We start from the raw sequence: 14,390 nt of genomic DNA on the forward strand, positions 1-14,390 counted from the left end.
ATTGTAGTCTATAGATGACATTGCAGTCGATCTGTTTCTGAGAATGTTTTAAGTTTGATAACTGTGAATTAGTTCTGCAGTTGATATACTATGCAAATTGTTATGGAAAATGACCGAAGAATCAATCAACAGTAACCTTAAAACACAATTGATGAGACAGCCGGCACCATAGTCCTATTCCAATCAAACAAACAAACTAAAGAGAATTGCACTTTTGTCCATCTAGAGATCAAAAGATGGAGATAACAGGAAAAAACATTTGATCTGTCTAGTCTCTACACACACAGTTTGCAGTGTGGTCAATTCACCTGCAGAAACTGGCCTGCAGGCCTCACATAACTGAACCCTTTGAAGGGGTTCTCCGCAAATTTTGGGCTTGAGGCTGGGGAGTCTAGCAGGGGCATTTTGGTCCACCGCTCATCAAAGTTGGCAACGCAGTGCTTTCCTGCCACTTGAGGAAGGAAGCTTGGCTGAATTTCTCGAGCCTCCAATTTCTTCCAGTTGATGGACTTGAACCACTTGTGGCCTTTAATCTCATCACTGCCTCTTGGCCCACTTCCAATCCGCTTGCTCGCATCCTTCTGAAGCAGCTGAAGCAGGCATTAAAAAGAAAATGATCAGCCCTTCGGGATTGTTATACTTCACTCGAGACGAAAGATAACAGAAAAGGACAATAACTTGAGAGTTATAAAGATGCAAAGTTCACAACTCCTTAAGAGTCCAATAATTCACAGGCAATCATGGCTTTCCCAAGTAGACTTTTACCGAGATCGAAAATGTCCGCATATAATTTTGTTTAAAAGACTGAGAATAAAGGTACCTAATGTTACTGATTAGGTGAGAATAAACAGCCACCTACACAACCTTGAATGTAACAGATGAATGAGAACAACATTACCCCTTTTAATAGAGAATGAGCATCACTGGACAAAAATGCTGGCAGCTTGAGTTTGTCCTTCAGTATCTTCTGTTGAATCTTTTGTCGATTTCCACCAACAAAAGGTGGCTGCAAATGCATAACCATGAAGTTACTTTTGGCTAAAAGAGAAAATATAACAATATAGAATTAAAGAATTTAGATTGATTGTTAATAGAGAATGTCAAAATATAATCTTCTCAAGTAACCACGAAATGAGGGATAAGCGTGCAGGTGGGGTTAATCTTGTTCTCTTTGTACAAGTAAAAGGAATAAGTGGCTGAGTAGAGTCCCCAAAAAAAGAACATATATCAAGACAAGTATAATTTATAATTTTTCCCTTCATATTCAGAAAGAGAAAATTCAAGGGGCTGCAATTGGAAAACAGTGCATCTCCCAATTCTTGCAACAAACATTTGGTGCCTAATGTTAAGGTCCAAAAACTGACCTTCCCTGTCAACATTTCGTACAAGAGAATCCCCACACTCCACCAGTCAGCTGCCTTGTCATGGCCTTTTCCAAGAATAATTTCAGGTGCCATATACTCCAGTGTTCCACACATCGAGTTGGATCTTGTTTCCTCATCAAATTGTTTTGCAAGACCAAAATCAGTTAGCATTGCCTGCGGGGACAGTAAAGGAACTCAATAGGCAAAACTTGAAAACTTGTTGCACACTTTGATAATCTGAAACTTATAAAGATAGATCACTAGAAGGATCATGATATAATTTATGAAAACAGAAGAAGCTGGATGTTGCAACATCATCAATCCTGTGCAGATGGACAAGCTGATTCGTCATGGAGGAGATATTAACTTGATTTGAGTCCATTTATAAAAATAAAAACATAGCAATCATTATTTAGAAAGAATAAAGGAGATATCATACATGCCCCTCTGCATCCAGAAGAATATTCTCAGGTTTCAGGTCCCTATGCATTATGCCATGTGCATGGAGGTGAGCAACAGCAGAGACAATCTCAGCAGTATAGATACGCCCCAAATCCTCTCTGAGAACAAAAACTACATGTAAAGTACCAAGATCCAATGTAAGAGAAACTTTTGTTGTTCAAACATCATAATACCTGAATAATCCTTGGTGATAGAGTTGAAAGAAAAGGTGACCCCCGTTAACAAAATCAAGCACAAGGTATAATCTATATTTCGTCTGCAGCAGAAAAGCAATTCAAATCATAAGCAATTTCTGGAATGGGAGAGCAAAATTTTGACAGAAAAGTATTAGATTAAACCAAAACTCCAACCATGATTAGGGGATGTCACAGCCCCACAATTTGAACTCGCAAAATAAGAGCAAAAGGATTCACATGAAGATTAATAGACTAAGTACCTGGAAGGAGTATCTGAGTTGAACGATAAAAGGATGATCAATCTGTGTCAATATGTCCCTCTCTGCTTTCATGTACTCAGCATGATTTTTTTCCATAATTTTATCTTTCCTCATCACCTTCATCGCAAAGATTTCTGACGAACCAGTCTTCCTCACCTGGTACACTTTCCCAAATGCACCTTGCCCAACAAGTTTCAAAAATTCAAAGTCCTCAAGCCCGATTGGCTTCTCCGATTTGCTGTCAGCTTGACTAATAGACTGCTCCGAAATAATCTTCTCGATAGAAGATTCAGAAAAGTTCTCATGAGCATCCTCATCAACTTCCCCAACAAGTTCCAGTGGGTCATCTCTCTCATGCAATGTGAGCTTGCCGAGCTTGGATAGTTGGTTTACACAAGTTGTGGGACCAACAAAGGAATGTGAACGGCTGTATACTACAGCTGGTTCATCATAAACTAAATCATTCACAGCTGTTGGGACCACAAAATTGGTGGACTCTTCAGATATCAGAGGCAAAGTCGTAGGAGTTGGTGCAGGACCAAACACATCGGAGAAATCCAAGTCAACCTGGTCAAATGAAAAGACATCAGGGGCTTCTCCAGAAAGAAGCATATGATTGTTGAAAGGCTTCAGCAGGTTGGTCCCAGCCAATTTCGAAAATTGAGAGGAAACCATGATGATCCCAACGATAAAACAAGATTGGCAGATTGAGTTAAAACTCCAGGAAATGATCCCAATCAAGAGTCTAAATCAGGACTGATGGTGATGGCCACCTAACAATAGCCTTGAACAGAAAGAAGTTAACTAATGCAACAGGGCTTCCAAAAAATCGTGGGAAGAAGCAGCACAAAATCCAGAGAAGGAACTTGTTCTTGTTTCCCGTTTGGCAGGAAACAGCAGACGCGACAGGGCTTCTTGAATTCATGAAGATCAGGCAATCCCGGCTGCAATTCAGGAAAAAGAAGTTGTAAATTTCAGCAAAAGAACACCCAATCTTGATAGAAACATTGAATAAGAACCAGAGAATGAGATCGTGTAATTAATATATTTGGGAACAATCCAAAACAAAGATCACAGAGAACAAGACACATACAATTGAAGCCAGTTCCACACATTTGGAAAAACATAAATCAACTAAAAAGCATCGCATCGGATTGCTTCATCATTTGCGGCACGCATAAAACAATAAAAAGAGTAAAACACAGCCTCTATCCAGCCTGAAAACGTGATACTCAACGCATGATATTCATGTTGGTTAAGGTTATTCTCGGGTTTTCATGTGTGTATTTTGCTTAGTGTTGTGGTTGTAACAATGTAAATAGAGAGCATTAAAACAACTCAAAACAAAGAAGAAAATCTATACGACTTTGATTTATAAAGTAACAAGGCCAATGACTGAAATCTGTGCTTCCTGTTCATTAATATAGAAATCAATATTCTAAATTTGATTCTCTTTTTGGTAAACCCTATTAAAATTGATTGCCAGGCCAACCTTGTCAATCTATAGACTGGACGAATTAAACATGGAAGTTCATTTCCCCAAAAAAGAAAAAAACAAAAAAAATAAAAAGGAATCCAACAAGAGAGATTCAAGGGACATATATTAGCAACAAAATTTAGCTGTTCCGAAAACAGAAGTACAATCTAAGGAGGTAGAAACATTAAGATATTGCAATACTCACACAAAAAATTACTAATATATACAAAATATCGCAGAAAAATTTGGAGCTTTACCGAGAAATTAATTCAGAAATCTAAACAATAGCTGCAATTAACTTAAACCCGAGAAAGGAAGGGCAAGAAAAACTTTTAACAATTCACATAAATGCAAGTGCCTCCACTAACAATTAACCCAATTACCACTAATTTTGGAGGTGTCACCATCAATCAATCATAAGAACTCAAAGCCTATCAGAAATACAATTCAATTAATGATACCCATGAACCACCCCCACCCCACCCCGCAAAAACTTACTAAATACACAATGCAAATCAAGAAAACAGAAAAGCAAGAGACCCAGAACTCAAGAACGAACAAAGATCAACCAGTACCAAGAAACCACAAGAAAAAATCCACAATCGACGTGCATCATGCAGAGAACACTTGATCGATCCGAAGTAATTAAGATCAGAATAGCCCAACAACAACCACCACCAAGAAGAAACGAATAATAAATCCGAGAAAACAAATCTGAATTCTAGATCACAAACGCAACGCACAACTATTAAATTGAATAAAAATGCGTTTCACCTTGAGGAAACTTGCAGAGGGAAGACGGAGAAGAAGACTAAAATATTGCGAAAGGAGAACAAGTGGAAAGAACGAGGTCCCGTGGCCGCTTATATAACTAACACACACCAGAGAAGGAAAAAACAGAAACCGTAAATTACACTTTGGCCCCAAACTATATTTTAGGTTGCATTTCGGTCCTAAACTAATTAATATTTAATATAAAATAGTCCTTCTTTTTTTATTTAAAAATTAAAAATATTAACTGATTAATTTAAATAATTAGAGCTTTTTAACTAAAAGATAAATAATATCTACATTAACTAAAGAGTACTTTTGAAATTTTGAATAAAGTTATATTTATTTATTTTTTTCAAAAAAAATTCAAAATTTGATAAAACATATATGTGTCCATCTTCTTTTAGGAATATAAGTAATGATTCGTGGATTTAAGTACGAGGAAAATGAAAGCGAAAGGGGGAGAGGAAATAAAAGGGGAGAAAGAAGGAAAGAATAATAGTTTTCTTTTAATTTATTTGGCATAATTGAAATAAAAATATATCTCACATATTTTCACTTATTTGGTACGAGAGAAATAGATTGAGAAGAAAAAATTTATTATTTATAATTTTATTGAATAACCAGTCTTTTTATTTTGTATTAGAAAATAAATAAATTAATATTATATTAATATAATTTTGATATAAACCTTATTAATAAAAATATTTATCGAACAAGACTAAGAATATTTTTTATTTTAAAAAAAATCATCGTTGACTTCAGTGTATGGTTTTTCAATGATTTTTTTATCTTTTCTCTTGTAATTATGTATAGTATTATCAGCGAGAATGAGAAATAATTTTAAAATATATATATGTATATGAGCAATACAGTAAATAAAAATAAAATACATACTTTTTTGTCCTTTTTTGCTTTATACTTTCACCTTATCACTCATTTTGGGACGGAAATAAAATTAAAATTCAGAGGAATTTTATATACATTAAACGTTATTTTTCCTCCATCTTTTCCTTCTAACCAAACTCCAAACTATCTCTTATACATTATTTTTACCTCCACTGCTCTTATACTTCTACTTTTCACTCCAACCAGACATACTATAAATCAATAAAAATAATTATCTATTTTTAAAGACCTAAAAATACAATTTGCAACAAAATTTTGCTTTATTAACAATCAAATTTTGATCTAAAATTTTACTCACTATATAAAATCTAGATTTATTTAAAATAGAGTTGAGGTGAGAAAAACAAAATATAGTAAGAATAACATAAATATGCCATGCATGAGGATAATTTTGTTGAAATAATTAATTAAAGAAGATAAGTTTTATATTTTTATTAGTTAAAGGACCTAAATGGAAGCTATGGTATAATTCAGGGGTATAAATTATATTCTCATAAATTGATAACTGAACAATCGCGTTGGCGTGGAGTCTCCTGGTTGCGTTTGTGAGTGGGTTACTTACGTGGCGCGGCTTGATTGGGTTCGGATGTATTCCAGCCAATATTGAAGTCAAGTTGGTTGTCTTTGGAGTCTGGGATTACCATTAATTATTTGGGGTGTAGGATAACGTGTGGGGAGTGGGAATAGCATAACATCTTCTTATGAGAATATACTTCATTGTCCTTTTTTTACGGGTGATTTGCACTTTTAGTCCCTATACTTAAGGTCAAAGTTAATTTTGGTTCTTAAATATTTGAAGGCACGATTTTAATTTCTAATCCTTTCAAAATATTATGATTTTTGTCCAATTATTAGAATTAAGATTAAGACTAACGAAATTGGATAACACGACCATGTTCCAGAATTTACAAAACGGAGTGAAGAGAGGGAGGACGATGGTGAAAATTAAGGAGAAGAGAGTGGATCGGGAGCAAAAATTTCGTAGATAAGAGAAAGCTGAGAATATAAGTGAGTGTGGTATGTGTTGAATTTTGGTCTGATAATGTCCCATCCAGCGCAATTCATATGGATTAGATTTTCATAATTGTGCCCATTTCGGACACTTCCCATGCATGTGTTGTTACCAGTTCAAAACACCATTAATAAACATAACACAAAACATAAATCTTTCACATTCATCGATTTAATTACAGATAATAACACTTAAATAAATATTTTATTTAAGAAAAAAACTTAGAACCCATTATTTTCCCTTGTTAACAAGTTGGAATCTCCCCTATACCAATTTTTCCCCATTTTACAACACTAATTTCTAACATCCGTAGGCAACTGCAGCCTTGACCAGCAAGCCAAACAGCAAAAATGGGGCAGAGAAGAAAGGGCTATGATCACTCTCCAAGACATAAACATCGGACGGTGGCCACTTCTTGATCATTGCTTCTTGTTGCTCGGGTTTGACAACGTTGTCCTGCATCGTTTTGATGTATATCCTGGGCACATTGTCCGCATAATCAGATTCTACAAGTCGAGCTGTTGTTAGGGCATGGCTTGGCCCCGGCCTTAGCAGCATTGCTGCTAAAGTTGAATCCTGAACACGGACAAATATATATATTCAAAATTAAAAATTAAAAAGAAATTGCCACATTCACTCTAATTTGATTCGATGGTTGTGGGAGGGTAAAATAATAAAAGGAGTTGCCTCTTGAGGGGACAATTGGTAAATGATCTTCCGTTGTAGTTCCTTGTTGATCATCATAGTTGTCGGAGGGTGATCTTCTCCTAATCCAAATCCAACGTCGTACACCTCCTTGAGTTCTCCGAACTCTGATAAGTCTGGAACTCCCTATTACACACACCAACCGAAAGCCGTAACTTTATTTGTATTCTTACTATGAATACGTTGTTAACTAACAACACTGACAATTTACAAAATGTTTTATTATTAAGGATTTTTCCAGAACAGTATTGTGACATAATCAAAATTTATGCTACTTAATATGTATATTTCTAGTAATATTTGATTTAATTTTTTTGGTATTTATATAATTGGATTTATGATAAATTGGTGAAAAAATGAACAAAAGAAAAGGGCCCAGTTGATTAATTACTAGTCCTGGGTCCACCTCAAATTGAATTTATCCTGAATAATATTTATAAATATGTTTAATTTATTCAGTATATATTTGCAAAATAATTATATGTATTTAAGAAATAATTACACTTACACCCCAAATTTATGGTATATTCACATAAATATTAATGTCTTTCAAAAATTAAACAGACACCCCTAAAAATGCCAACAATATTATTCAAACTACCTCTATTTTTTATCTATCAAGGGTGAATTCTATAATTACACAAAAAATATAAACTATTTGTATAAATAAATCTTAAAATATAATTTAATCTTAAAATCAGGAGGTAGTAGCTTGTAGACATTTATAAACAATAACCTTGATGTTAAGAAAAAAAATTATATCGATTAATTCCAATAACAATTTCATCTTGAATTAAAGATTTGTCCATCATGTACAATATATTTACATTCGATAAATTACAATTACCTCCCATAAGGTTTGGCATAATTACGAATACCTCTTTATTATTTGAAAAATTACAAATACCCTCTCAAATGAAAAATAATTATGTAATCCCTAAATGAAGTGGACATTACTATTTTATTCTTGTTGATTTTTTAAAAAAATATAAAAAAATTACGAGTAGATAAAATAAATAATCTAGAAGGAATATTATTAATTTCATAAAAATACTTTAAAAATTATAAAAATATATATGATTATAATTTATCGTTCAAAATGACATTTTGGTCAGTTCACCATAAAAATTAAACGAAAACCTAACAGAATTGGCTCGTTGTTAGACAGATGTTAAAATCAAATGAGTATTTATAATTGTTCAAACGATGAAAAATTATTTGTAGTTATATCAAATCTCAATAGATATGGTTATAATTTATCTTATTACACTTTACAAACATAAAAAGCAATACGTTTATAATGATTGACCAACATTGATCTTCTTAAATTACGAAAAAAAAAAAGAAAAAAGTTTGTAATGATTGATACACTTTTTAATGCTATTAAACTTAGTTTGAATCAATGGATATTCAAGAATGCACAATTTAATAAGCGTGTGTTTGTTGAAAAGACAGGTGGGATAAATTTGACAGGATGAGATCATAGGTAGGGGAGATGGACAAAAGTGTCTGAAATTCACGACAGTTGTAAACAATTACTTCAGCAGCGGTACCATACAATGTTGTTGTCATCAACGATGACTTATAATCATTATAATATATACACAGAGTCCATGTGGCACGCCTGAATGCATGTGTACACTTAATTTTTGAATTAAAAATAAATTATAATTATAATAAATTGTTGAAAGAAAATGATAATTAATAAAATAGTTTACAAATTAAAAAAAAATATGACCAAAAATATCAAAGGCATGGAAAGGATGTTTTTTATTTAATTATATAAAGTATAGATATTAGTATTTCCCGACACCTAACTTTGACAATACTATGCCGACCTTATCTTCTTTACATCATTTTGCAGAATTTCATTACAATACAACGCCAGCAAAAAAAAAAATTAAAATATTTGGAAAACAAAAAACTTGATATTTATAATCTTACATTCGAGCTCTAGAAATTGGTAAGAATTCTGTTTATAAGTTTGTGAAAATTGGTATTAAGGCGAAAACAACTTAATATTTTTATCATTCAAGTATATGATCAGCCATATAAAGCTAACTATATTAGTCAAATAATGTGAAATTAGTTAATTAAGAAGGTCTGTGTTCAATGCAAGAACTAATTTTAGGTCAAAACTGTTAATGCAATTTTGACCTTCAATTTTTATCAACTTTGGCACTACCCAGAAACTTTTTCCCCATTCATGTTTATCATATCAAATCAATTAATCATAAGTAAATTCGATATATTTTTTTTAAAATGTACATCAATTATAATTTTATTATAATTTTGTCATATAATTCTTTCAAATTCAACCAACCCGATGTGAATTAGCCAGTAATGATGTAATAAATAGATAGGTGGATAGAAGTCTTACATCTTTGATGTCTTGATCAGTGACAAACCCTGACCTCAACATTGTGGCTGCAATAAACACAGCCAGTTTAATCTTCTTCTTACCAAACTTGTGAATTGCATCACTCAAACTCAGACCTCCTGCACTGTGCCCTACCAATATCACCTGCACTACCCCATCAATCAATATTATAACTTCTTCATCATCAATCATCACAGACACACAAGAAAAACACACATACCCACATGTGGGTCTGTGTACAAAAAGAAGTACCCACAACATGCACCAGGATATATATGGATATCATCAATAACTATATAGGTTATATATAGTACATATATATATATATGTGTGTGTGTCCTATTGAGGATGACACGCACACATATATATACCCCATCAAAGAATTAAGTATTAGCTGGGGGACAGTAATATTGTTGATGGTGAAGCGCAAATACACATACAAGAAACACACACCCGCATGTGTGTCTGTGTGTGGAAAGGGATATATATCTGCACCACAGAACCACCCGCACCACAAAACATTTATTAATGACTAGTCCGAATTGCATGTATATTATGATGATGATGATATACATACATATATTACACACAAATTGTGTTTGTGTGTGTGAAAAGGAGTGTGTACCTGCACCGTCAAACATCAATAACTAGGCTACAATTAATATACATATATATATGTGTATATATATTCTAGATGACGACGACACACGTATGCGCACAAGAAAAGAGCACACACACATACCCAGAGGTGTGTCTGTGTGCAGAACGGAAAACCTGCGGCTAAAACCAACTGCACCTTCAAAACATTAATAACTAGGCAACAATATGCATTACAGACTTGAGACGACGACGGCTCGACAGTTGACACACACATACATATACATACATACAAGAAAAATAAAAACACACACAAACACGCACACGTGTGTGTGTGTGTGTGTGTGAAAAAGGGGATGGTGCAGCAGACCTGGTGGTCGTCATGTAAAGAAGAGAGGAAGTCAAGGAGGGGCTTGTTGTAGTCGTTGAAGGAGAGAACGGTGTTGGGATCTGTGGGGTCCATGCCGGCGCCCTTGAGGTCCAGGCACGACACTCTGTACCCTGAACTCTCCATCAGGCACCTGATTTTGTACCAGCACCACGCGCCGCCGCCAATCCCATGAACCAGCACAAAGTGCGGTGGCGGTGGTGATGGCGGTGCAGGTGGGGCAACACTATTGTTCAAGCTCTGATCCTCCTTCATTTCCACCACTTCTGTGGACTCTTCTCCCATGATGATTGATTGATTGATTTTTCCCTTCTCTCTCTCTCCAATTCACTTCTTTTTGGTGTCCGTGTGTGTGTGTGAGTGTGTGCAGAGACATGTGTGTGTATATATGTATATATTTTTTGATGAGTCAATTGTTGTCCTTATAGTTGGTGTAGTCTGATATGTAATAATGCACTTTGGACGGTCAGTGCACAATGGACGAATCTGCCTCAACCAAAACTTCTATATTTCGGGAAATATATATATATATATATATATTATCACAGCATTCAATCAATATACAAAATATACCTTCACGTTAATGACACTCAAACCTACGAGACTTCATATTATTGTTAAATTATTATAAATATGTACACGAATCTGGAGAAAGTACATATTTTCATATTATTGTTAAATTATTATAAAATAAAATTGTGTATCCGCCCAAATCAACCTCGTAAATTTGAGTGGGACAGAGTATAAAACAGAGGCAGCGGGTCAAAACCCAAATCAAGGTACAAAATACTGTTGCCAAATAATTTTATAAGCAAGTTGTCAGCTTTTCGACATTTAGTTGATTAATATAAGTGATTATTTTTATTAATCTGATTATTATGGGCAGATTGCAGGCCGACAGCACATGTCTTTTTGTGGATATTAAAGAGGTAATTCGATTGTTAGTATATCAGAGAAGCTGTCTGGCCATACATACAGCTGTTTCCATTACCCTCAGCATATGATTGGAATATCATAATTTAGACGGAGTTTGGTAGAATTTAAATTATATATTAATTATATTATATTTACTGTGTGATTGATATATAATTTATAAAAAAAATTACTGACATGATAAATTATACTTATTTTATGATTAATTTAGTTCACCAAAACTTAAAAGGCTATTCTATTATCCATCCAAATAAATAGGCGATCAGCAATAGCTACTCGTTTTTTCAGGGGCACATTTCTGCTAAAGGAAATGGAAGACTTCTGGAAGTTGATTTCCTGACCCGGGGCCTTCTTGTACCTGTCCAACAACCTAGAGATGTGATCCGTTGCATCATTAGAGGCTTGGCAGAAGATTAGCTTGTCATCTGTGAATAAAAGTTGAGATATCCCCGGAGCACGACGATATACTAAGACCACCCCCGACCCTCCCAAATTTGTTGAGCCCTTTCAACCAGCTGCAAAAGTGAACTGAATGATTCTGTACACAAAAGAAACAAGTATGGGGAGAGAGGATCACCTTGACCGAGTCCTCTCTAGGGATAAGGGATACAAATTGATAATCATTCAACAGGAAAGAATACAAGACCGAGGTGACACAAGGGAATAGGAAAACCTAGTCTATGCATTACATGCTTCAAGAAGACCCACTCGACTTTGTCATATGCTTTGCTTACATTGAGCTTAAGCGCCATACACCCGTCCTTGCCTTTAGTACGAGTGTTCAAGAAGGGTTGATCTGGAAGGCATTAAGGATATTGTCAGAAATAAGTTTCATCGGAACAAAAATGGATTGAGTTGGAAATATAATTTTGGTCGGGAAAGGTTTGAGCCTATTAGCAATTTCTTTCGAGCCAATTTTATATATTACATTAGAAAGACTAATGGGGCAAAAGTCGGTGAGGTTAATCGTGTACCATTAAAAGAGGAAGGAATTTCTAGATTATTCAATTAAAAATGCAAGACGCAGTAACACATATCCAATTTAACAGTTTGGCAAAAAGTATGATTGAAGATAGGTGGCCTACTGTCTGGGCCAGGGAATTTAAGAGGGGTCATCTGGAATAAGGCTTTGGTAATCTCTACTTCCGTGTATGGTCGTACGAGTTCCTCCGCCACATTCGAGTCGACCACCTGTCTCAAACCCTCCAGACCGCAACCCACTGCTGGATTCGGATTGCAAGACCCAAACACGCCCTGAAAGTATGAAATAATTGCCTGTTGGATCTCATCCCTCCTTTTCCACCCATCCCCCATTAGCACCTTTAAGCTTTAAAATCATATTCCTTTGAAAATGATTACTGGCTCGATTATGAAAGAAATGGGTTTTTCTGTCTCCACAGTCAAGAAAACCCTAATTTGCTAGAGACTCCCATTACAGGAGAAGATTTGTTTCAGTAGTCCCAACTTTTAAAATCTTTTTATTTTAATAGTAGTTGTTGATTAGATATAAATATATGATATTAATGATGAGTATATGATTGTTATAATCGTCGATAGTTTTTAAATATAAATATTTGATATTAATAATTGTAATCGATTTATTTAAAAAATAATAGTTCATTACTTTCACATTACAAAAATTACATTTACCACTCTCAGAGTATACCATGTGGTGCAACACCTCACTAAAGGTCAAACATAAAAAATTAAAGTTGTTTATTCTATTTTTTTTTCTTCAGGTTTTAATATATATCTAAACTATATTAAAAAAAAAGATTTTTTATATTCATAAACAACGATTAATGACATTATTGTATCAATTTTTTATAGAATTAAAAAAAAATTCAATCGATAAGAAACTACGTATCAAAACGGCTAATTATGATTAATTTCATAGCAATTTCATAAAGATAATCTTCAAACAAAGCGTGAAAAAGTAAGTGCAAAATGATTGATTTCCTTTTCATGGGGAATTGAGCTTTCCTTCCACCTTTTCCTCCTTTTCTTTACTTTTTTAGGCCTGAATTTTTCAGTTTTTTGTGTAAAAAGAAAAGTTGGATGGGCTTACATATGTAAATGTTATTTTATTTTTATAGTAGCATATGTATGTTGTTTTTTTATTTCACTTGTAACTGTTTCTTAATTTAGAAATATTATTTTATTGAATATCGATTATTGTAATACTCTATTACTTATTTTAAAGATATCGCTCTATTTTAAAAAGAAAAATTGGATGGGCTTCCAATTCAATCTAATACATCATCATTATTACAAATTCACCAATTTTATGGCTTACCTCATGCAATTTTTGGCTATTACAATTTATCGCCATGTAATATAAGAAATAAGTAAAAAATTATCTATAAGAAATAAAATAGTAAATTATTTTATGTATCTACAAAAATAAAGTAAATTACCCATTCTATGAACCGTTGCGATGCATATGGCCCAAGAAAATGGCCTAGCAAGTGGTGATTGGCCCGAGACCTATGTTTAAATGTCCCCACGTGACACACGTGGTATACACCTAGACCTCCAAGTGTACCTCCTAGCCAACAAAGAAGACAAGTTTCTAGGAGGTTCCCTCAAAGCTTCAGACTCCTAGATAAGGAGGACTCCTTACAGATTAGGAGTCCTCGTTGGTGAATGATCCCCTCAACGTGAAAACTGACTTGCACTGATCAGATTAACAAAGAATAAGAACGGATTGTGGCTTATCCTAACAACCTGTATCCATCCCACCCCAAAATAGGGCGCACGTGCAAATTTCTACTAAAATGAGACACCCCCTATAAATACAGGTTTGATCCCTAGGTGGGAGATATCTTCCAAACCTGAACTCTTGCAGTCAATTCTCAATTGCACTCTGAACACAACTTTCTCTCACGAATGTGTTCATCATACTTCCATTTCTAATTACGATTTACTTTTTACGTTTATTATTTCTTAATCCGAT

The 14,390-nt window shown here is 34.1% G+C and overlaps 2 protein-coding genes across 4 annotated transcripts; both read right to left on the reverse strand.

Moving 5' to 3' along the window:
* LOC105166965 (serine/threonine-protein kinase AtPK2/AtPK19) lies at window positions 98-4,600 on the reverse strand. 2 transcript variants are annotated; one of them, XM_011086499.2, is made up of 7 exons: window positions 4,514-4,600; window positions 2,263-3,206; window positions 2,000-2,082; window positions 1,804-1,924; window positions 1,365-1,538; window positions 899-1,006; window positions 98-590 (listed from the first exon to the last, which is right to left on the reverse strand). In XM_011086499.2, the coding sequence occupies exons 2-7, from the start codon at window positions 2,935-2,937 to the stop codon at window positions 300-302; spliced, it is 1,452 nt and encodes a 483-aa protein (XP_011084801.1). In that variant the 5' UTR covers window positions 2,938-3,206; window positions 4,514-4,600; the 3' UTR covers window positions 98-299. The 2 variants fall into 2 exon arrangements, with proteins under 2 accessions (XP_011084801.1, XP_011084802.1); XM_011086500.2 differs by lacking the exon at window positions 4,514-4,600 and adding an exon at window positions 4,315-4,460.
* LOC105166966 (methylesterase 17) lies at window positions 6,563-10,888 on the reverse strand. Of its 2 annotated transcripts, XM_011086501.2 has the most exons (5): window positions 10,484-10,888; window positions 10,259-10,306; window positions 9,517-9,660; window positions 7,119-7,262; window positions 6,563-7,007 (listed from the first exon to the last, which is right to left on the reverse strand). In XM_011086501.2, the coding sequence occupies exons 1-5, from the start codon at window positions 10,784-10,786 to the stop codon at window positions 6,732-6,734; spliced, it is 915 nt and encodes a 304-aa protein (XP_011084803.1). In that variant the 5' UTR covers window positions 10,787-10,888; the 3' UTR covers window positions 6,563-6,731. The 2 variants fall into 2 exon arrangements, with proteins under 2 accessions (XP_011084803.1, XP_011084804.1); XM_011086502.2 differs by lacking the exon at window positions 10,259-10,306 and having other exon boundaries at window positions 10,484-10,884.

This window comes from Sesamum indicum, linkage group LG7, assembly GCF_000512975.1.
Source record: "Sesamum indicum cultivar Zhongzhi No. 13 linkage group LG7, S_indicum_v1.0, whole genome shotgun sequence".
Classification (NCBI taxonomy): Eukaryota; Viridiplantae; Streptophyta; class Magnoliopsida; order Lamiales; family Pedaliaceae; genus Sesamum; species Sesamum indicum.

What these genes read in the sequence shown, in the direction of transcription:
- LOC105166965 (XM_011086499.2), bottom strand. Translation starts at nt 2,937, where the DNA reads ATGGTTTCCTCTCAATTTTCGAAATTGGCTGGGACCAACCTGCTGAAG. An exon ending in AACTCAGATACTCCTTCCAG is followed by an intron (nt 2,083 to 2,262) that starts GTACTTAGTCTA and finishes TTTCTGCTGCAG; the next exon opens with ACGAAATATAGATTATACCT. An exon ending in TATCACCAAGGATTATTCAG is followed by an intron (nt 1,925 to 1,999) that starts GTATTATGATGT and finishes TTTTGTTCTCAG; the next exon opens with AGAGGATTTGGGGCGTATCT.
- LOC105166966 (XM_011086501.2), bottom strand. Translation starts at nt 10,786, where the DNA reads ATGGGAGAAGAGTCCACAGAAGTGGTGGAAATGAAGGAGGATCAGAGC. An exon ending in GCACACAGACACACCTCTGG is followed by an intron (nt 9,661 to 10,258) that starts GTATGTGTGTGT and finishes GGGGTAGTGCAG; the next exon opens with GTGATATTGGTAGGGCACAG. An exon ending in ACCAATTGTCCCCTCAAGAG is followed by an intron (nt 7,008 to 7,118) that starts GCAACTCCTTTT and finishes GTCCGTGTTCAG; the next exon opens with GATTCAACTTTAGCAGCAAT.